Source organism: Podarcis tiliguerta, assembly GCF_965153285.1.
Source record: "Podarcis tiliguerta genome assembly, chromosome: 3".
In the NCBI taxonomy this organism is placed as follows: Eukaryota; Metazoa; Chordata; class Lepidosauria; order Squamata; family Lacertidae; genus Podarcis; species Podarcis tiliguerta.
In genome coordinates, this window is record NC_139536.1 from 52,792,616 (window position 1) to 52,817,293 (window position 24,678).

General features: G+C 38.9%; 1 protein-coding gene across 18 annotated transcripts in view; it reads right to left on the reverse strand.

The window, feature by feature from the left end:
- ARID1B (AT-rich interaction domain 1B) overlaps positions 1-24,678 on the reverse strand; it is a 345,246-nt gene that overhangs the window by 65,974 nt on the left and 254,594 nt on the right. For 10 of the 18 annotated variants that reach the window (XM_083433948.1, XM_083433953.1, XM_083433958.1 and 7 more), the window contains 3 exons: positions 14,862-15,041; positions 5,022-5,349; positions 3,177-3,305 (listed from right to left, as the gene is read on the reverse strand). In XM_083433948.1, the coding sequence (XP_083290074.1) occupies positions 3,177-3,305; positions 5,022-5,349; positions 14,862-15,041 (637 nt within the window). The remainder of the gene's footprint in view (positions 1-3,176; positions 3,306-5,021; positions 5,350-14,861; positions 15,042-24,678) is intronic. The other 8 variants (XM_083433947.1, XM_083433944.1, XM_083433957.1 and 5 more) reach the window with 1 other exon arrangement.

Sequence of the window (24,678 nt, forward strand, 5' to 3'; positions counted from 1 at the left end):
GGCAGCTACTTTCTGGTGGAGTGGAATCACTTAACGTATTACCAGAAATTACCTACAATGACACATTTGGACATGGATCTTTATGCTTGATGGCAGGAAGGCAGGACTAATTATAAATAAATAAAATTTGTGTCTATGGTACCTTTTTGTAACCTGCCCTGGGACCACTCAGTGAAGGGTGAGCTAGAACCACAAATAATAAATACCTGAATCTGTTCTTAGGTCTCCTTGTATTCAAAAACAAAACAGGGAAACAAGAACTAACACAGGAATGCATACTGCTTTAACTCTCCCTCTCCTTTACTTCTCTAGCAGCTTCAAGATAAACACAAAGGAAGTGAACTAAAGCTGTGTGTCCCCCTTTGTGCTCACTGATTTGCTACGGAGAAGGCTATAGCGTTTTGTGCCGGCAGATTGTATCCCCCTTCCATTTCAACAAACAGACCCCAAAAAGATGTAAGCCTCCCACTGCTTGAAGGCCTTTATTAAATACACACCATCAAATACACTCCTTTTTCGAAGTGTTACAAGCTACAATGTGTGTGCTCAGCAGTGTCTATCAGAGCCCATGTGTCTCAACTTGGGCACCCATCAAGAGACATTCAAAATTGGAAACCCCTTAAAATTTAATCCCAAGTTTATTTGTTGCCTTTATTACTTCTTCATATCCAACCCGTTGAGGAAGTCTAAAGCTCAGTTGTTGTTGCCATCCTTCATTTTTATAGTGCACTCACTGTATCCTTCCATGGTAATTGCAGAGATTTGTCACATGTGAGCATACTCTCCTTATCCATAATATACAGCTTCTGAAAGTCTTGGCCAGGACAAAAACAAGAAAAAGGAAAAGGAAAGTGATTTAACTCTTTATGGCTTCCTGCTTTTTCAGGGTTATTTGCTGATCTCCAAGAATGGTATTACTCTTTGGCACCAAGTCCAAACCACACTAGAGAGAGGCTTGTCTGCTTAGTAGTGAATATAGTGTTCCTACATAATATACCATCTGGGTTATTAAAACAAAAAATAGTTACCATTCAAGAGGGTAACTACTTCTTCTGTAGAGATGTCGGAATGATGTTGCTTCTAAAAGTCTCAGGCTGCAATCCTAACCCTCCTTACCAAGGAGTAAGGCCTACTCAATTCAGTAAGAGTACTTCTGAGTAGACATTGTTAGGATTGCACTATTAACCTTTCTTTTTAATTAGAAGGGTAGCATTCTGCACCAGAATACAGGATAATATAACCGATTGAATCCCTGCTCTTGATTGTTCAAGTTCTGCTTAGCAGGCATTGATTTTCTGCCTCAGCAGAAGTGAGCTTGCTCTGATGCATGCCATTTAAATTCATTTTACACAGTTGCTTAATGTGACTTGGCACAGCAAAGCCAAACTAGCTTTCTGTGTCTAAATAAGATTCCTAAATTTCTAAGAGCATTTCTTGTGGTTTAGAAAAAAAGAAATCCGTGCTTTCAACACTGGGATCATGTTACAGTTTAGTATATGACTTGGAAGCCATCAAAAGCGTTTCATAAAACTACCTCCCACCCAACTCACTTAAGCAAGTTCAACACTTCATTCATTCCAAGGAACTTTGGGGGAGGTGGATTGCACTCTCTTATTTTATTTTAATCAAGGCGCCAAAGATCGGCATTTTGTTTCAATTGCCAATGACATTCGAACACTACAGGCTTCCCCTTCAAAACTAATGATGTGGTAGAAAAACACTGTGCGCGTTCACTCTCTGTGACATTTATAAGTGTGTTGTTCTAGGGTTTTTTGTTTTTGTTTTGAAAAACAACAACTACCTATCATGGCCCAGTTCACATGTACTATGTACTTGAGCTGGAACAAGCCCAAGCAAATTATTGGGCTCATAAACTTCGCCTTTCCTCCTCCTCCTTCTATGCAGCTGGGGAAAGTATGTGTTTATTTTTGGTTACAGAGAATCCTGGTTTGTTGTTGTGTACAAACTAAACATCATAGTTTTAAACGAACTCTGATCGCTTTCAAAACAAGCCAACTTCAAATTACGGGTTATGTAGCTGGCATGTTTTAACACCCCAGAATTTGTTTCAAACCACAATCTCTGATTCATATATAACAAGCCAAAATTCTGTGAAACCAGAAGTAGACACTAGTGGTCACATGGAAGGAGACGAGGGGGGCAAATGTGCCTAAGGCTTTGCTTGGGCTTGTTCCAGTTCATGCTTGGAGTGCCAAACCACTGCTTACTGTTACGTTCAAATGCATGTAGACGCTGACCAAAATGTTAACTTGACTATCAGAAATCTTCCACAGTGCTAGGGTCCTAATAGTTTGCTTCATATTTTTCAGGGGTGCCACACAATTCTTTTAAATATTTCATGTTAGCAAAATCAGGACTCATTGGTCTCCCTGCATCTAGAGAAGAATACTGCAACTTTGGGGATTTCCAGTTGGCCAGTGATAGCAGTAATTTGACTGGGTGTGTATTACTTCTGAAAATTTTGAAACTGAATGGTGGTAGCACTTTCACAGTGACGTAATCTTTTTAAAAAAGAGTAGGGAAATACTGATGAAAACACAATTAACTGGAACAAAATCCCCCGTAGTTCAGGTAATTTCATACTAGACACCTCAAGTTTTACACCCCTTGGCAGAAGTGTTAGCAGGCTGTCACCCTTTCATAAATTGTTTAAATTATGATACCATGGAACCTTTTATAAGCCCCATTACTAACTACTGCCATTGCTTCTGCAATCAGTTTCATAAATACATAGCGTATTTTTGGGGAGAAGCTTAATGTGATGATAACAACAAGACAGCCATGGTAATTTCAGTGTCTCATGATTCTGCTCCTAGACAACAACGACAAAAAAATGGAGGAAGGGACAAGTAATGGTGCAGAAAAACACAAGTTTTAATTTATTTGCAGCCAATGGAGATCTTCATTTCCCTCTCAGGCATGAAGGAAACAGAGCCATGCCACAAGCCATGCAGTGTGGGTGACATGCAGTTTTTTGTTTGTCTTTTTAAAAATCATAACTGACATAGTTAGTAAAAACAAAAAAGCAAATTCCTTTTCAGATGCAAGCATTATACTTGATCTGGAGTGCCTTCAATAGCCAAATGGCATATAACATTTAGGAGAAAAAACCCTGTCAAGATCCCACAGCAAGTCCAGTTTACATGGCTACCTACCCGTACTGGTCAGGCTGATGCATCATGGGAGCCTGAGTGCTGCCATAGTTGGGGTGCTGTGAAGAAAACATGGGGCGTCCGCCAGCCCCAGACTGGCTGGGATAAGCAGGCGACCTAATGTATGGTGGCCTAAAGCAGAACAAAAGAACAGCTTCTTTGGATTTGTATTGGATCACAAGCATGAACCACCTCGTCAGCTACAATCCTTCCATACTGAAGCATGTAGGATTCTTACTGTTGGGCAAATAGCCATATAGCTTTCCATTAGGAACCAAGGAGAAAAATGCTGTGCTTCCAAACCTCTTGGATAAAAAGGGATTCATCCCACAAGTTGCTTCCTAATGTTCCTTTTGCAATTAAGGTCTAATGACTTCATAATCTTCCTACAGGTGTTAGATTACCTGGTGCGCACAATGTGATGAAGAGGTTTTGAAATGTTGTGTTTTGATTATGGAGATACAGCAACTGAAAAGTAAGTCTACAAAATAGATTTGAGAGTTAGGCTTCAAGTGGGAAAGCAATCTACAGGTATTATGTTTGTGTGTTTAAATCAAATATGAAATACTTTATCCAAATTCATAATGTGAATTGCAACCATGCACTCTATTTTACTGGCAATTATTAATGTTTAAAATTAATTATATTGCTTTTATGTTTGTAAAATACCAATTGCTCAAACCAAAACAAAAAAATGCATAAAACCTGTTGATCTACTGAATTTCACAGGAGCCCAGGTCAGTAATTTAGAAAGGTAATGTGATTTTATCCTATTAAAATAGTAGTATTTTGGGGTTTTTAAAAGATGTTTTAGGTCTCCCTAATCCTCCATAGTACAAACAAGTTGTGTATACCTTTTCCTTTATATGCATAATAGACATAAAAATATCTGGAGTAATTAGTGCGTAAGGTCATCAATGGTATATTATATAACCAAATGCAATGTATATGTCTGTAGAAATGTGCATAAATATGTATTTTATATATGCATGCACTTAATATACACATGCATATAGATCCATCTTGCAAAACAATAATAAAATTCATTTTTCTGCTGGGGAAAAGCCTGTCTATTTCAACACTATGAAACAGAGAAACACAACATGATCTCAGGAAACGTGAGAGCATGTGTTCCCCATGGCTGCCATGGGCAGCACAAGGGAAGATGCTATTTGCGTTTCCACAGGTTTTTAGAACTGCAGGCACATACTGCAATCCAGTAACCAGGTATTCTCCCTTAAGGGTCTTGGAGATATCATCCCAGGGATAGTAGGCTGCACATATTAGCCATGGAGTGTAAATTTATGGTGCTACCTCAAGACCTGAGGAAGATGCTTCCTGTACTGCAAAAACCACAAGACTAGAGATTAATAATCCATATTTCAGTCTCCACCTCAGAACAGCAGTTATAAATTAGATATTCTGGTTAGCTTTAAAAAGGGTGGCCCCTGCCCACAACTGCTCATATCCATTGGCGAATGGATTTTGAAAATGTTCTGGAGATTTCAAATGCCCAAGAGACAACAACGATCCCAGCAATGGTGCTTCTTTCCACCCTCCTTTCCCCAACAATTCATGCCACACCTGTGTGTACTGAATTTACCCTTTCAGAATTGCAGGGGTTAATTGTAGGGATTTTACTTTTTACGTCATATTAAAACTGTGGGACTTCCTGTTCTAAATACTTATATTCTTAGATATAAAACATGTCTTGAAATGGTAAACACCTGCCACTGTCATTTGGGTTTGTTTTAACAATTATACCATTTTGTCCTTTGCACAAACCTCCTTTACTTTATAAGCAAGTACATTTTAAATGGTTTCGGATCCTTTCCTTTGGATTCATACCTGCTCTGGGCGGAGTTTGCAGCAGCCTGCATCACTGCTGCAGCCGCCTCCTGTGCCTTACGGTTCACAGTCGGCATGGGTGGTCCCATCCCTGGGCCTCCCTGCTGAGACATGCCTGGAGAATTGGGGGTCATACTGCTCATATTTCCAGGAAACGGTCTGCTCTGCATCCCAGCTGATGGCATTCGTCCCAGGGGTATGGTACCACAAGGCTGGCCTGGCCCTTGTCCATGCATCTGGCTGCTGGCATTTATACCCATACCAGGTCCTGGGCCACTGTAACTCGTGTTGGTCACTCCAGAGTACGTTGGCTGTCTGGAGTAGTTTCCTAGACAAAACAATGCAACAGAGGAAAATAAAGTTACAACCTTGGATTCAGAGAAACAGCTTGCTGGAAAATCTCGTTCAATGAAGTAACCCAAACAGTGCAAGACACAAATGGAGGATTCCCTATCTATTATTCAATACTGGTTTTCTGCAGATACGGATTTCTGAAAGTGGTGGACTTGCCTCACTGAGGAGATGTGGTGGACAGGAGAAGACAAGATTTTTTGGGAGATGGGGTGGGGGCTGCAGCTCCATAATCATCCTGCAACACCAGGAGCAGGGTTGAAAGAGTGGGGAAGTAGAAATATGGGGGTGAAACAAGGGAGGACCTTAAGAAAATCTAGCTAGGGTGAGTACTGTGCATTGCAGCCTGTGGGGGTATGTCTTCCTTGTTGCTCCTACACTTTGAAAAAGTGTTCCCAATTAAGCAGACTTTTCACTGAAATGGAAACATTAGATCCCTTTCCTCTCATTCTTCACATTCTAGAATAAGAAACATAGAACATATATAATTCCTTCCTCATGCCCTTTGTACATTAACAAATAAAGATCTAGATTGGCATTGTCATAGTATCTTCATAATAGGTTCATATGCAAGCCCTGTTACATCATGTTTATTTCTTTTTCTTTGTTCTGTACACTTTTAACTCAGTCATGCCTTACAAGTTCTATCTTGTGATTTTAAAGGAAATTAAATAACACTTAGCATTTGCTTTGGGAACCGACAACAATGTGCTTAAAATGAAATGCCAGCCTCCAGTTTTAGCTGCTATTTTAAATACAGTGGTACCTTGGGTTAAGTACATAATTCGTTCCGGAGGTCTGTTCTTAACCTGAAACTGTTCTTAACCTGAAGCACCACTTTAGCTAATGGGGCCTCCTGCTGCCGCCGCGCCGCCGGAGCACGATTTCTGTTCTCATCCTGAAGCAAAGTTCTTAACCCGAGGTACTATTTCTGGGTTAGCAGAGTCTGTAACCTGAAGCGTATGTAACCCGAGGTACCACTGTACAACTTTTTAATCCCCACCCCAGCACAGCCATAGGTAATCAACCTTTCTAATATAATTGATAAACAATTCACCAACAGCCTTTATTGCTGACATTTTACTTCTACTCAGATATAAATTCACTGGTATATCCACTGTTTGTCCTACACATATCTATTTTTATTATGCAGCTGTGTTTGTGGAACACAAACCAGACATTCCCATTCATATTCTATGTGAAACAGGAAAATCTTTACGTGACATCAACACCTGCTGGGTCTTTTGTCCTGGAAAAACTTCTTCACACCTGCCTAGTAATCACATGGCAGCAGTGAGGACTTTGTGGTCAGGAGAAAAAACCTTGCAGGCTGAATAGCCCTCAGAAATCTAACATTATCTACTGCTTTACATAGTAATCTTTCTAACATATATAATATAATGTATATAATTCCAAATGTCAGCATAGATCTGACCCATATATGCTATATTAGGAAACTCTGGTCAAGACTTAGGGGAATTCAGAATGAAACTTTATCAGATATGACTGAACTTCTTGAGATTGTAACTGAGTCTTTGAAACAGCATTAGAAGCATATCCCAGGTTCTTTATACAAGGAGGAGGATCTATCCTAGCTGTTAAACACAAAGCTACTATATTACTATTCATAGACAAGATGAGTCACAGGAGATACAAAAAAACCCCATTTTCTTTTGATCGCTCAAATGTCTTGTGGCTTCAGGTAAGAAAGAATGTCTCTTTTTAAAAAAAATTAATTAATTTTTCATTAATAATAATCCAATATAAGCCACATAGACACAATACCAAGTCATAATACAATTAAAAAGCCAATTATTCCATTCCAAATTAAACATTTTTGGGTGACTTCCCATGTTCTGATTTTGGGGAGATGACGTTGTTGTTCCTTCTCCTGCTTCCATTCTTATTTAATACAAATAATACCATTCCGATGTAAATCATTTATCTTAAAGAAAGAAAGAGTGTCTCCATGGGATGACACTGAAGTCTCATCTAAAGCTGGGAGGGGGAACCTGTGGCCATCCAGATGTTGTTGAACTTCAACTCACACACTTGCAAATGTGTATGTATATCCATGTGTGTGTGTGTTTGTCTCAGACACATTGACCTGTCTGAAGCCCCTCATATGATACTGTAAAATTAATTTGCAACAGAGAAGCATGAGTATAGATCTCTAACGCCTTGTAATCTTCTGGTGTTAAAAAACCAAACACTTGTTCTCAATTTTCCTTATTGGGACTACGTGCAGGGCAGCAGTAGAATAGACACCACCCAAAAACACAGAGGAATCTTCTTTATCAAAGCGGCTTAGTCAGAATAGGCTAGAACAAGAACAAGATAACCTTTTAGGGGGGGAAATGTAGATTTCCCCCCTCAACACCTCAATAAATAAATAAATAGCAACAAACGAGACAGAAAGCCAGGAATGAGAATTACAAACTTATTTCCATGTTTCTCTAATATATTAGTAATTTGCTGGCAATGGCTTTGACAGCCAACAGATGGATACACCATTAGATACAATGAATGCAGCAGATGCTGAGCCAGCCTCCATCAGCTGGACATGTCAAGCAGCCAAGTGCAAGAGCCACACTTTTCAAGTGGGTACCGGTTGGCGTGGCAGCCTTGGAACATTAACAAGCAGCCCATTCTCCTTTCAGCCAATGGATTTCAGATTCCAGCCCATTTCAGTGAATTATCACTAATTGCAGGAGCTGTAGAGTCTTATATACAGGGGAAAGCAGTGGCCCTATTAAACCAAATTTAAAATAGAGGAATAGAGATATAGACTTCAGCGTTTAAGCTTGAAAACAGAAATATGTCAAGATCCTCGAGCTCATGCCTAGATTGTAGCAGATTGTGTGACATGCACCAAATCCAGAGAAGCACTTGTACTCTGGTTTAAGTTGAAACTGTCTCAGTGTCAGTGTCATTGGGAACACTCACAGTCCTAAAGATGATCTGGCAAGAAATACAAACACATTTAAGACTGAACAATAAACCTATTTTGACAAATCCTATCTTCTTTTTTACATGTTCTGTACAGTGTGTAATTCTTCTTTAGATACTCAACAAATAAATATTTTAAATAAAATATTTAAAACAGTGCTTCTATACAGATTTTTGATAACAAGCTTGTTCCAAATAAATTCTAACATGGCTAACTGAAGACACTAACCATTTGCTCATGAAGTGTTTCTTCCTATAAAATAAATTGCACATATCCAGCCATTTTATATTGCTTATGTGTGTATGTCATGTTATGCTCAATGAACAGAAAAACAAAACTCTAGTTGTAAATGTATCAATTCCAGTGCATGTGCCTACCATTTTAGATACATGTCAAACATGCCACTGAATAAAATGAAGGTTGTCACTTATTCAGCGTAACTTTTAGGATACTGTATGATCACCAAAGCATGGAATCAACAAACCTCTGTATGATTTGGCAGACGGGTACATCTCTGATACACCAATGCTTTCATAGCTCCAATTCTTGACTAAAACCCAGAAATTAATTTGCAGAGACACTTGCAGTATAAAGAAAGTGGGGGAACAAGGAACTGCAGAACTTAACAGGAAAAGGGACACAGTATTTGGCATGTTATCTGAGAGCATTGCTTTGGCATTAAAATCAATTCCATTCAGTCAGTTTGAATGGCTAATGTTTTACTAAGAAGAAAGCTACCATTTTCAGACAAGAATCTCAATAATTTCAATATGGCTAGGTCATTATGGTAAATTATAAATCTGGGTTTTTTTCTTCTTCTTTACAACATAAGCTAGCAGCTAATTATTGCACAGTTCGTACAATTTGGGACCTTATAATTGCATAATATTTTACAAACCAAAAGGTTTCCACCAGCTGGAAAGCTAATTCTCAAAACTGCTGCCATTCAGCAATGTACCCAATTCACAGTTCAGTTTAGAAAACTAGAGAAATGGATGAATCTGCCCATAGAGGATTCAACCATTGTTGTTTCCAAGTGGCATCATTACATGCAGGCACCAAAAGCAACCATGCGAAGTAACTAATGTGGAATTAGAGGCAATCAAATAGCTTCTAAAACAAGCAGATGAAATAATCCATCTAGTGGACTAAAATTACTATCCCAATTAAGCAATTTCACAACAGAACAGAACTATTGTCAACACTTGTGTCCAAAAATCCTTGCAAGCAGCTGAAGAATTTGCTAAAATGGTTGGCAAGTTGAAACACTTAATGAAATATGGTTGCATCCAATGGTTGGTGGAAGGCTCTTTGATCTACTGGAGGTTTCCATGAGGAGAAAATGGGAAGAGATTATTTTTCCTGATTCCCCCTTACATCTGCTGCTCTCTGCACCCCTCTAAGGTGGGGACCCCTTAGATTCGAACAGTGTGAGAGGTGTCACAGAGGGGTCTGCAGAAGAAAGGTGAAATTTCTAAAAACAGTCTCTTCTACCTTTCTACTCAAGGACGTTTCTACTGGATCAAATAGCCTTCTGCCAGTAGAGAGACACAACTGGATTTAACCTATTAACTTTAAACTTAGCTCATGGAAAACAAAGCAGTCAAAGCAGTCTTTGGCATCATCTCTTCAATAGGAGTCAACAAGAGTTTTAAAGCTCTTTAAAATATTCCCCCAAAATTCTAAAACATGTAATAAGGGAGCTCACAGAAAATGAAGGTTTTTTTAAACAGCACAAATGTTATGTTTCCTCTCTACAGTAAATATATTACAATACACACTAAACAATGTTGAATTCTCACAGGCTTTCCCGCATCCTCCATCACTGAAGGAAAGTCTTTATGTGAAGCAGAGAAATAAATGGATACAAAATCCTTGTACGGCAGAACTCAAAGCACTCACTACAAAAGCTGTATTTGAGGCAAAGGTCTGTTTTATTACATCTTGCTTTAAAACAATATGAGGCGAAAGTGAATGGAGGTCCTTTCTGTCATATCTATATACAGATCAAGAAGTCAAAAGATGGAATACTTATGCCACAACTAAAACATTATGTTCATGGGTGGGGGGCACACCAAGTGCTTATAATGGAAGAGAAGGAGCTGTACAACTACTGGGATCAGGAACAATGTAGGGATTTTTTGTCCAAAAAAGCATAACATACAAAAACTGTATGTTGATTTTTATGCTTTTTTAAAAAAAGTAGTTCCCTAGTTTGATTGGTTACAGGATGAAGTGCAAACTGCACAAACTATCAGTGATATATTCAGGTACTATTTGAATGAACTTAGCTTCTTCCCAGCTTCATTCAACCCCCTAGGTTTCAACCCCACTCTAGGTTTGTAAGAATGGGACTTCTCAGGAATACGGGTCTACTTGGGGAGCAGGGAACTTGCTATGGGCAAGCCAGCTTATTGTTCCTATCCTGACTGACCTGCTACTACCAACCCTTGCTAATACCGCCTCTGCCCTCGGACCACTCTGCTGTGTTTGACTTTAAGACCCTGCTACTAGACCATGCCTCACTGTGCTTGATCTCAGCTTCTCAGCCCTGACTTGTAAGTAAAATTAACTATAGCTATTGTAAACAAGCAACTGTAGGAGGGAACAGGAGACCAAAGTCAGAGGCCATGTGAGTCAGAGGCCATGATGTCTGAACTGGACCAATAGTTTAGGAGCATCAAAATCCACATAGAAACTAGCCTAGAATTAGTATCGGTTTAATGTCATTCACCAAAGGCTTTATGTACCAGTAAAATTAATCTACAATGAAGTCTATTTTTATACCTATTGTTCACACTAAAGGAACAATATTTTAAGATGAAATATTCCAGTAAATAATTATGATCTATGTTGCCTGGACAGAAAAAACTTTAAGATGAAGAACAGCTCTATGACAAAAATGACATTTTGGTTGAGAATAATAAACTATAAAGTACTGTATATTATGTTCAGAAAACCACACCATTAAAAAAAAAATCTCTCCTCCAAATAAGCTGTTGGGAAAAGATCAGTGGGTCTCAGTATATGCCAGGAAGATAAGGGATATAGTAATTATGGCAACCTCTTCGGAGGTTTTACAGTGAAACTAGGTGAGTTTTGGCAAGCAACATGCACTTTTACTGGAATCTGTGCTCGTTCATATCTAACGTTTTGGACAAACCTGAAAAGCATACAAACCCACAGAGGGTGAGCCAATAAAGATGCAATATGAAACACTGCAAAAACAAAGGTTTCATATGACTGGCTATAGTTCTTCAATAATGCCTCTGAGGGCCAATTTAAACATTACAACTTTCATGTGAAGTCTGCTAGAAAGAATTCAACACTTATTTATTTTTTATCCTGACTTTCTTCCAAGCAGCACAGAATAGTCTACAGGGCCACCACCCCATAAAAACCACTTACCCATTTTATTGGCCCAAACAAATGTATTCTAGCCATGCCACTGGATGAGATTAAGAATGTTGGAGGAATCTGTTGAAAATGGACCACTGAGCTGACATGGATTCTTATATAAATGCTTTTCTAAACAAGTGGACATTATATGCAAATAGAGATGTAAATTGCTTTACTGTTTACATATTCAATCATATATAATTCCTGCTGTCCCATAAGGAGCCCCATTGTTTTTCTTTCTTCTGCAGTGTTGATTGAGAGTTGACTTTGTTTCTAGGGGCAGCTTATAGGTGCTAAGGCTGCAATCCTAACCATATTTACTCCAATGTCCCATTGAATTCAATGGAGCTCACTCCCAGATAAGCAGAGTTATGATTGCATCTTTAATCTGCTTCCTACTGTGAAATATAAAATCTAGTGTAATGCAGAATTCATTATTGCTCCTTTCACATTGGTACCTTTTGATTTCGTCCATGCTCCTCAATTTAAAGTCTGAGGAGCATATTTAACTAAGTGTGAGTGGAACAACCTCTGCATGTGCAATGGGACTTCTTTGTTAGAGCCTACACTCCTACTCGAGTGTAGGCTGAACTCCTGACATTCCTCACCCCCATTCCCCTGTCCTGTATAGGCTTAACTATCACCAAGTATAATAATAAAAACTACAGAAGTTGTGCTAGGGGTTGCACAACATATTTCACAAGTACAAGACGTCAATTGAATTTGGCTGTTGTGGTAAACTAGGGCCTCCTGGCAGCAGAACGGCTGTTGCACAAGCTGGCTGTAACAATTGGATATCAGCTACTGTCTTCTAGCACTCAGCTGAAATTGTCTGCATTATTCAAAAAGCTGGCCACAACTTGAAAATCTCTAGTCTGCAGCATATCCTGGAAATGTCACAACAGGTAACTTTAACTTGCAAATTGTTTGACAGTTGTGACTGACACTTTCAAATTGACTAACTTCACACATCTCTAAATTAACTTTACCAGTGAATGAAGTTTCTTTTTAAAATATATATATATATTTATTATGTATTAAATTTGTTAGTAACTTTATCTTGCCCAAGGCAACCCAAAGTTTATGATCCACAAGTATGATATTTTTGCATTCTGTCAAGACTTTTGAGAAATCAACCTGTATTCCTGGTCTACTTAACATGGCCTGAACTACAGACATGCACACCAGCATTACTATATTTATTCTGTGAACTGAGTTACTTCGCCTCACTTACATTACAAGCATTAACTACAGATAGCTGCTGACTTTGGACCAGGGGTACCAGCTTGAATAAAATATGGGGGGTCGTTTACAAGATGCATCGCATGCATCATTTGAATGGCAGTGCCCATCAACCTTTTTTGGGGGTAGTCCCCTCAAATATTTTACTAGGAGGCAGGGTTGAAGGGACCTTGGTTCCAAAGAGCTGGCTCCTATGCTTTGGACAAACCAGTAGCTACTCAAAATGAGTTGGTACCACCACAACCCATATAAGAAGGATGAACTTATGTATGATGCAGAACTATATGAATAATCACAGAAGCAGTATACCTTTTCAGAATTAAGGGGTGATTGCCAATGAATTAACAGTAAACTGAACCATCTGGGCTAGTCAAAAGAGACAACCTCCTTCAATAGACACTTCCTCTTTCAGTTTGCTATCGTTTTATAGCCACATGGATATAAGCCAGGCATATCTCTTAAGTGCATTAGTAGTGGCTATTACTCTACAAGAAAAATCTGCTACATTTTGGAAGTTTCAGCCGTACTGTTGCCAATTACTGATGTTCAGATATTAAGATCTGAGCTAACGAACATGTTTCACCCACAAGCTCTTGAATGCAAGCAGGCTTCTTGTCGGCTAAAAATAACAACACCAGCTAGCTGCCAGCTAGCTAGCTTCCCCTCACAAATGAATGAGCATACTTTAGGATCAAATATATTAAGGCAACATTTCTTTGAACCGAGTGGTGCTGACCCGTGGCTAGAATAATAGCAGGAGTGAAAAGTGCTGGGAGGCGCAGATGAAGACTTGCATAATCTGTTCTTCTATGATCCTAACAACTGTGGGACAGTTCATCACAAAAATTATGAGTATCGACTTTTCCACTCACCCTGCCCCAAAAGATATGGCCTTTATTTTAAATAAAATAATTCTGAAAACCTGATGACATGTGAATGTTGTTGGTGACTGCAAAGGTCTATAAAAACTGACCAGAAAACTACATGACGTCTATTATATATTGGCCCAATGTTAAATTTTCTTGTACAACAATGGTTTATAAAAACCCTTCTGGAGGAAGAACTGTATTGGAATTAAATATTCACATGGATGTTTGATTCTGATATTATTTGTTGTGGCTTATGTTGTTGTTGTTGTTGTTGTTGTTAATTTTGCTGTCTGGTCTTGGACCACAATAAAGACTGATTGATATTATACTCTTTTTTCTGACGGGGTTCCTGAAAAAGTGTCCTCTAGTGGGTCCTGTCCTAAATCAGCAGGATCATGGGTCTCCTGGGATCTTGGAAGGTGTCCAAGAAAGTTAATGCTGGTTCTGTCTGGAACCACTCCTTCATCTTAATTCCTAGAAATTAATTCCGAAAAGTTGTAGAGGTAGAACGTGGGAGTTTGTCCTCCATCCTGCCCCCAATGTCCACATGGGAGAGGGGTATTTCCAGGGGAATAGAGTTCCATGCAAGGCAGGCAATCAGAATTGAGTTCACTTTCCAAGGAAGACTCTGAGATGAAGATTAATCCATGTGATATTTTGAAACAGGCTTAAACCAACTTCTTACAAGCAACAGAAAGCACATTTGTGACCGGAGGTACATATTAGGTGCTGTTTTGTGCAGGCTGTGAACTTATGAATTCTTGCTATCTGTTTAGAATAAAAATGGGGGGTAGACTCCTGTATTTCAATTATGTTCAGCTAGTATTTTTAAAATTAATAATATTTCTCATAATAACTCTTTTTCAAGATATCCACAAAGGAATAATAAAGATAAAAGGAGTGTGTGTGTAGTCTTTTTATAAAAATATAAAAAGAAAAACACACAAATTTCTGCAGGATAAGAAATGTTCTATAGCATTTATTAAAGAATGATTAAGAGCTGGCTATTTTATGTGTTATCTGTTTTACCTTGTGGCCCATACTGGTTCATCTGAGTTCCATAAGTACCACTTGAATTGCTCTGTGGAAAGCTACCAATTCCAGAATGTATTTGGCCTCCGGGTGAAGGATGGGGTGACATAGATGGTCCAGTTTGCTGAGGCGTGTACTGAGACAATTGAGGGTTTCTCTGAATGCCTGCCAGGAAACCTAAAAGAGAAATAAACACAACTCAGGAACAAATTAAAGACTTCCACATGGAAAACTCAAACATTTATTTACCAACCCCCCCCCCCACAAAACATTAAAACTTTGGTTTGAGATAGCCTTCACCAACCTAGTGCCCTCCATCCAGATGTTTAGACTAAAACTCCCATCCCTTGCTGGCTTGGGTTGAGGGGAGTTGTAGCTCAAAACATCTCAAGGACACCAGCTTAGGGAAGATTGTTTTAAGGCAATGGTTATTTGTATCACATATCATTATATATGGAGAGCTGATCCACGGCAGAATTCCAAATCACAGATAACACATGACATTACTTAAGGGCATCATTTGTGAACACAATACTAATTATGCGGTTTGGAATTTACCCCACATGTAAAATTCAATAGTAAGATAATGGATTAATATTAAAATAAAACAAGCTGAGAAAACAGGGAATTGGCAATTACCTTGAAGGCAGAACAATCAATGTTATATGGACTAAGTATTCTAGGCAGATTGACATTAAGACAGATTGCAGAAGGGGACTTCTTGTAAGCTTTGTGAAAGTGGTGGAAGAAGCATTCAAATATCTTTGACGATTGCTGCTAATGGACATGGACACAGATTATGAATATTCACTCAAATACCAATACCTGTTTTACCTATCCTAGCCATTTTACTGCTCTCTGGAGAGTCATCCCAAGAGTTTGGGGTTGTAGCAGCTGATCACAAAGGTCATATTTAAGACACCAACCAGCCTGCACCACTCAAGAGTACTTACCGTAACTAACAGTAAAGGTACGGTATTTTAGATGCAGCAATTTATTATTTTGTTTTGTGGAGAACTAAGGCAAATATCTTGTGACCTTCAGTGAATCCAATCAATTTTTAAATAGTAGTTTGGGTGCTCATGTTTAATGGGTTCACCTTGATGCTGAGGAGAGTGCTTCTAGAGGAAGGGTTTATATAAGTGCCTGGCAGGAGCCCAGATGCAATTTGCAATCCTCAGGATGACTGCACTAGTCTGCTCTTTGCTACTCCAAGAAACTGAAAGAGGACTAGCAGGATTAGCACAGGTGGCACAGTTTGACAGAACAACTGTTGCTCAAACTTGATTACCTGGTACCTCCCCACCACCACTCTGTCGCCTCTGACCTTATTTAGAAGTGCAATACCAAGCCTGCCATGAGTAAAACTGTTCTTTAGACAAGTCTTAACAAACAGGAAACTAGTACTTTAAACATTAAGTGAAGGTATAAAGCTTCTGTAGAAACAGAAGTGACAAGAATCACTGGAAGTATAAGTCCAAAAGGAGAATTGTTCAAATGAAGGATGCGCTCAGACCAGAACTCATATTTTCTTCTCCAAGGATTGTGCCAATAAACGCTGAATTTGTACAACTTTCCCGGAGGGGAGGTGCAATTTCACTTTCCTAGCATTAATCTCTCTAGGGACTGAATATTACAAATGGGAGATAGAGATTTGGAAGGAAATGTAAAAGGAAGAAGAAACCGACAGGCTATGAAATCAGGAAAGAAATGGAATAAGCAAAAGGACAGAAGTTAGAAGAAATTACTGCCTCAATATACAAACATTTCCCCAATGCTACAATGTACTTGGACATAAATAAGTGGTCTGGCTGTCAAGTACAGTCACAGCCTCTAACAAATCTGACAATGTTTAGCAAACAGTATTCAGTGACAATTTGCTTTTTCTTACTGATCGTATCAACAGACTATGACTGTATTTCCAGGATGAGCAGAATCAAACACAAGGGTGATAAAGATATTCTAGTGAGTGCAGTGTTAGTTGGTGTGTGGATACATGAATTATATTAAGAGTAATCTGTTCAAATCAGGACAACATGAAGACTGAGATGATATTGGTAATAAGACACTTTTCACTCTAACACTAATGAAATGACAAATGCAATGAACTTTCATGCAAAGGATCTATTGGACTGATATGTAAGCTGAAAGCCAAGCTGATTGTTTAACTTGCTGTCAAAGAACAAAAAGTAAATTTAAATGTAAGAGGAGATGGATAGGCCGGTTGTAAGTAAGAGAGGTTCAAATTTTCAGGAGTTTATCTTCTCGGGATACAAGGGGTGCAGGGAATGATATTTATAGTAGATAGAATGGACTGTTAACAAAACACCATCTTTAAACATTTGCATTACCAATGCACTCATCTCAGCAGATGGGAAGAAGCATTACAAAATCAATTGGAACCAAATCAAAGAAGCAGTGGAAAGTCAAGGCAGGGCGCTCTCTTAACTACCCCTAATAACACATCATCTTCCACTTCACAAAATGGCAAATACAACATTTATAGGGGGGCCCCTATGAATGTCTATGGGAAGAAAATCAGCTAATGCAAACCTGACTTGTCACATTAATTTTTATAAACAATCCCACTGCTTGCTGTTGTTTTATTTTGATGCTACAGCAGCTACAGAAACAAAGAGTGTTTTTGGTGAGCAGTTCCATTAGCTACTATAAACTCAAGCACTTCAGTGGCTACTACTGGGCGGTATGAAAGTAGTGAAGGTTCACTGGACTGCAATAACACACAATACCCTTTCTACTTGGCACTGCAACCGCTTATTTTCATGTTTGCATCTGCTGTTGTGTGCAGAATGATTGACATGTTTCTTCACACCAGTTCAACAAAAGATGTTTCTCTGTTGCTTGGGTGAAATAATAGTCACACAACCTGTCACCTTTGCAAATTTGTCTCCCACTGTAAAGGCTGGTAATACCAATTCACTCCCTCTCTAAGGTGCAAAGTTTCTAGGGACTTGAGAAGTATGCTTCATTTCTTATAAGATCCTACATGCTTAAATTCTGTATACTATGTTTAGTGTTTGTTTGCCAATTTCTTTTCACAAACTGAATTGCTTTGGTGAAGGCAGAAAATAATGACCTAGCTAAAGCTTTAACCCAGACTCCCTACTGTTCCACCAGCTGTGCTATTAAGCTAAGTGGCTGAATCGCTCTCCCAATTCTTTCTCTGATATGACAAAAACCTCAACTATGTAAGGCAGGCAATGATGTTTAAATATATCCCCTCCCCCTTCTTTACCCTCTTCCTGTCTAGTCTTGAAATTAATATCATCTATCATTGATAAATTGGAATTGGGGGAAGGATTAGACAGATCACCCAGATGGTAGCCTGGAAACCTTTCCTTATGCAAATCTTGCCCAGTGCTGTCTGATAGACATTGTAACGTGATGCACAAAGGGCACAGACACAAAGACATGAGTGACATTTGTCAATGCAATGAAAGCAGCAAAGAAATGACAGACCTGAAGCCATTAGCCTGCTATCTCATGTGCAATGGATTGCCATGCCATGTAAAGTGATCTAACAGGAACATCCTTTTGAATATCGAGCTGTTTCCCTTTCACTACTATTATCCAGCTATCTACTGAGCAGTCCCATTTTGCGGAATATGTATGTGCACAATGAAATGATCAGAGAAGAAAGCTCTACAACTCTCACAGAACCAAAGAAATACTATCCTCTGTCTTCTTGGATAATAAGTGTGTCCTGTGACGATGCATAACAGGACTGGAGACCACCTTCCCAATAAATGTTTTCCAGCATCAAAGCTGGACAGAAGAGACAGAATAGAAAACTTACTTTTTGGGAACTCAGGAAGCTGATTCATATCATTGACTCATCTAATTCAATATATTAACAGGCAGTGGCTGTCTAGGGGTTCAGACAGGAGCAGGGTCAATGGGGGCCTCATTTGGCTGGGGGCTTCAAATTCAAAGAGGAGCTCAAATTTAGACATTTATGCTGCTCAGGTGGTAGTCAGAAAAGAACTGAGCGGAAAGGCCCTTGCTTGGCCCCTTGAGGCACCCGCATACTTCAGTGGTTTTCCAACCCCCACTAAAAAAAAAAAAGGAATTACAGCTTGCAATCCGTTGGTATTCTATATGTTGACCTACAAATGAAATCCATTACTGTAGATCCTCAATAAACAGTTCAATAGTTTTAAGAATGCTTTCCTAACAAAGATCATCCAAGGTATTACCTATTTAAGTTAAAATAGAGAAACCATGAATTTCACAGCTCATGAGGGAAACCTGTGCCAGGGACAACGACCAGATTCAGTAAACTTTATTGGAAGCCTGGCGATAGGAACATTCACTGTCACTTTGTTAAGCCCTTTACCAATGAATGGTTCTGACCTATTTCTGTACTAGCCTGGGGGCTGAGATTTCAGACACTAAAAAAAAAACGTGTAAAAATGTTTCTACTGAGGTGTCTTATTGTTAGCAATTGTATACAGGCAGAAATATAATCTAATCCTTTCCCCAGTCTCAGCAACAACAAAAAACCCAATTTAGCTAAAGTAAATAAAAATTCATCTTCAAGAATATAACTGCGTTTATCAAAGGGGAAAAAACCCCAGTAACCAGCTGCTAGACGATAATATTTGTCTAGAGACTTGATTTTAGGTTTTGATTCTGCTGACGTGATTATTTAGTTGTCTTCTGCCACAGAGCAGTTTATCAGGGTGGCTCCTTCTCTCTGTAGGTAGACACTGCCGATTTCATGTCTTCTTGAAATAAGGCATAGCTGTTGTATATTTAGCATATGCCAAAACTAATCAACTCAGTCTAAATATGAAGTTGGCTGGGGAGGACAATATGCCTGATATTCAATCTGAAACTGACATCCATCAGGTGCTGAAATTGGCACTCAGATTCTCCAAGAATAGAGCTGGTTTGGCACTCTTACACCACTTTTAAAGGTTGCAGAACAAGGGAAGAAACTCCCAGCCCTTGATATGTACTCTGCAACTGGACCAAACATTATTTGGGCAATGCCCAAACCAGATACTATTCCCAGTAGGAAAAGAAGTACCACATCACTCCCAACTTTTCACAGGGTAGGAGCTGGAATAGGTTTAATCCAGTTCAAACATAAAGATACAACTGCTTTATGGGATTACTTTAATAAAGGCGACCTTCCACGTATCTTTTGGTATTGCAAATTCAGCACCTACAAAAATGAGCGCAGTTATATAAAACCCCAATCTCCAACTTGCTTCAATCAGTGTAACCCAGACTCAGGAAGGACACAAATATTTCCTTGAATTGAGCTGCATCATTTTGTACAAGGGATGAACAGCTGGGAAACAGAGCAGGGCCTCCTTTGTTGTTGCATCAATGCTGCATGTCATTTACCTCTAGAAAGCTGCTGTAAATTATCCCTGCATGTTGAAAAACAGGCATCCCTTTTGGTGAGCTAGGACTTCTTAACAATAATGCATGGTTTCATCATAGGTTTATTTGCTACTGGAACAACATAGAACCTTCTTCCCTGTAGTCTAGTGCTACACCTTTCTGGTAATATATGTAGAAGGGAAAATGGTTCCAATTAAAGGCCAGGAGAGGGACAACACTGCTGTAGGAAGGTTCAAATCACTCAGCAGACACTCTCAGTTCTTCTCTATGGACTTTTCCTGGAGCAGGATTGGACAAGCGGGAAGTGGCTTCCATACTGCTCTAGGAATGCACTGATACCATTCAAGTGTTGAGTAATCATGAAGTACACACGGAAAGTATAAAATTGGCTTCGGTACCTTGCGCATGAACATGCTAACACTACCAGAAAGAGGCTTTATATATGTTTTCTCTCCCTCTCTGTGTGTCAGATGTGGAAAAACATTAATCTCTGACCATACTTTATTTGTCTGTTGTGAGCCATCCCACTTTTTTCTTTTAAACAAATGATCCAGTATTTTATTAGGTTTAACTTGTTTTGGTTTTTTTAATGAATGCTATATTATTGTATTTCTTCTATTTGCTGCTTTGGGTGGCAGAAATGGTGAGATAGATATATAAAATAAATGTATAAGAAATATTATAAATAATAACAAGAACAGTGTTATTCTTTTTTTCTTTGGGTCAGATGCTAAATCCTAAAATGCAATAAAAATGGAGGAAGAACATCCTTTTAAGATTTAAAAACTATTCACAGTGCTTTTTGGTTGCAATTTGATTAGGATTTTTCTTTCTCTGTCTCTTCTTTAAAGACGGCAAATAGATGTCAGAGAAAAGATACTCTTTATCAAATGTCAGTATTAAGTCATAATTGTATCTGAATAGGAAATATGAAGGGAAATTCCCTAAGTGGTACGTATGACTTCTAAAGAGATAAATATGTTTTGTGTTTCATTAAATGAAAATAAATGGATGATGAAGTGACAGGATATAGATGATGGAAGTAAATAACATTAAAAGGAATAAGGAAAGCAAGAGCTTGTAGTTACATAAATTCAGTTTGCTGTTTAGTATGTGTGTGCAGGAAAGCACAAAGAGAACATCAAAATGCCTGATCACATCCCATCTGTTTCTGCTTCTTACTGGATAACAATCTCCACTGCCAAAAAGCCATTTAAATTTACTACATTGTAGCTACTGATAAATATCACTTCTGTGAAGATCTAATACTAAATAAGAACTTGATTTTGAGATAATGCTTACATGCAGCTGTGTCAAATAGATCAAGGTTTCGCTCAGCTCAACACCTGGATTCTATAAGGCTGCAATTTGTTACCCACTGTGATTCTTTGCAATACATTTTCCCCCCAGAACACACTACTTGTACCCCCCCCCTTTCTCCCCCTCCATTTAAAAACCAAGAAACAAAGCAAGATGAAACACTATCACAAGATGCAACATGTAAATGACGGGAAGGAAAAAAAGACCCTAGAGGAGAAATGATGAAAAGCAGGATATTGGCAAAGGGTGGCAAAGACAAGGGGTTTTCGGAAGCTCTCGTGATGGGTACCTTCCATGCAGATCTGACAGGCACAGAATGGTGCCATGAAACTGCCTCTAGCAATAGAATATATTTTCCAGCACATCACAGCAACTGCAATAGCATCAATTCTACTTGCAATCCATGTCCAAACAGAAAAAAAGTTCTCAATGGTCCTGTTTCAGCACATCTCAAGGACTAATTAAATCCTCATTACTTTCTTCTAATTATTCCAGAGCTCTGGGATTTTACTGAGCGAGTCTCTGATGGTATATCAGATGAAAAGGGTTAAATAACCTGTGTTGATTTTGAAACTCCAGACCTATTCCAGACCTTTAGCATATCATCAGCATTATCATGAATATTTAACTATACACTGCTGTGAAAATTATAATGGGAGAACAATTAAAAGTTTTTTTTAATTAATTCTGACCCATATACATTTGCCTTAATAAATAAAGGCTTTTTAAGCATCCCCTTCATGATAGTGTGTGCCAGAGTAACAGCATGAGACCATTTAATGCTTCCATTAGATTCTGTGTTTTTAGCAGTTCCCTATCTACTATTTTAATCTGAATATGATGAACCAGGGTGTACTTATTTCAAACCAAAAAGAGCACTGAGGATGCCAAATGAGAATGTTTTAGCATATAGAGAAAATATATCGTACACTGCATTTTAATTAATTTTGTTGTAACTTAGGTGCTGCCTTGAATATATCCAGGGATAGCAAGGCATGATAAAGGATATACCAGAAGTACTGTATTGGCCCAAATATAAGCTGCATTTTTAAAAGTCAGGATGGGGAGGAGAAAAAAAGACAATACCCGAATATAAGCTGTTCCCTTAAAATTCTACAGGCACTCACACCCATTCTGTTTTATCGTATTTCTGTTTCAGCAGCGATATCGTAAAAGCCAATTTTTGTAAGGTTGTGAATTTAAGCCGCATTTTAACTTTTCACAGTTGGAATTTAGGAAAAAAGTGAGGCTTATATTCAGGCCAATACAGTAACCTGCTGGGTGGGGCTAGCTTCCCAGCATGGGGGCGGGTGTCATTGTTTACTAGGTGGAAGAGGGTGATGTGAAGGTTAGTATAAGCACACGGCAGGAGTGTCAGATTGGCTCCGCTGGTGCTTCCCCACCATCTTGCCCCTCCCAGTAAGCAAGAGCAACTCATGGTACCTACTGAAGTCAGAGATGACCCTGAGTGTCTACCTCTTTCTTGTAAGGCATGTCTCATATTTCCTGTTTGACCTGACCACCCAATGAGAAGGTAAGATGTGGCTCAGGCACCAACACTATCAAGCAGATGAACACAGAATAAAGCTCTAGAAATTGTTCCAGTGTCGCACAAAGGGAGGAGAAGAAGAAGAAGAAGAAGAAGAAGAAGAAGAAGAAGAAGAAGAAGAAGTAGTAGTAGTAGAGGAGGAGTTTGGATTTGATATCCTGCTTTATCACTACCTGAAGGAGTCTCAAAGTGGCTAACATTCTCCTTTCCTCCCCCCCCCAACAAACACTCTGTGAGGTGAGTGAGGCTGAGAGACTTCAGAGAAGTGTGACTGGCCCAAGGTCACCCAGCAGCTGCATGTGGAGGAGCGGAGACGCGAACCCAGTTCACCAGATTACGAGTCTACTGCTCCTAACCACTACACCACACTGGGAGATAAGAAGCATGACTATCCTACCTATACTTTGCTCCCTGAACTTCTGTAAAAGCCATCAATCTATCACTCTTACTGCCAGCAAAGAAAAACTTGAAGGGACCAGAATGTCCAAATCTCAAAAAAAAAAAAAAATCTGAACTATATTATATGCATGCATTTGTGCCACACACATGCAAACTGCACAAAGGAAAAATCTATTTGTTTGAAAGTTCTATTCTATTATAGGAGATATATATATACACCCTTAGGCTTGAAAAGATGAAAAATCCCAACTGGGTGCTGAACCACCATTGAAAACAAGGTAAAAGAAATGCACACACTTTCAGAATGATATTATGCGTAAACTTAATAATTTGTTTGTGTGGCTTTCATTTAAGAATGGCGAAACTTAGATCTTACATAGCCAAGCAAATTCCACAGAAAGTCTGACTAACGATATATTGAGGAGCAATAAACACATTAGTGGTCTTTTGTTCATGCATTCATTCATTTCTCTGAAGGAGAAAAATGTTTCACAAAGTGCTAGAAGGAACAAAAACACTCTGAAAGTGGAGGGTCACTTGGTGTTTTTAGCTGGAAACGTTTATATCAGCAAGCCAAGTGTTTAAATTACTGTAACAGATGCCTGTGGATCAGGTGTCTTTGGCAGGAACGATTTTCTGCTTGGGTTTTTATCAGTAAATGACAAGCACCTTCCCTTTGAGCCCTTGTGCTCTCCCCTCCCCTCTCTAACTTCAGTGGAAAAGCAGTTCAAGCAAGCAAAAGAATCAACTAATGTAACACCCTTTTTAAAAGGTGAAGTTTTCCATTTCAAAGAAGTCTCTAATCAATGACAGGGCACAAAAGGGAATGCACGCATGTTTATCCGCGCACTGTTCAGACCTTACAGAAGCTTTGGGGAAACATGTTCTGCAAAATCAATATGGCCTCACTGGTTACAAATTTTGTATCTGCTGCATGAAACAAATGTACATTTTAAACAAGCTAGGTCACAAAGATTAGCCGTAGCATGACGGGAGCTTCAATAAATACTCTAAATAAAAAGCCAGGTCTGTTGAAGGCAAACATCAGAAGATTTTTTTAGAAACAAAATGGCACCGAGACTAGTGCCAGCAGAGCAATTTGAAGATTAGATTCTAAATTCTCAAACTGCAGGTTACAATAAATTATTCATTTTTAAAAAAAACGGACCA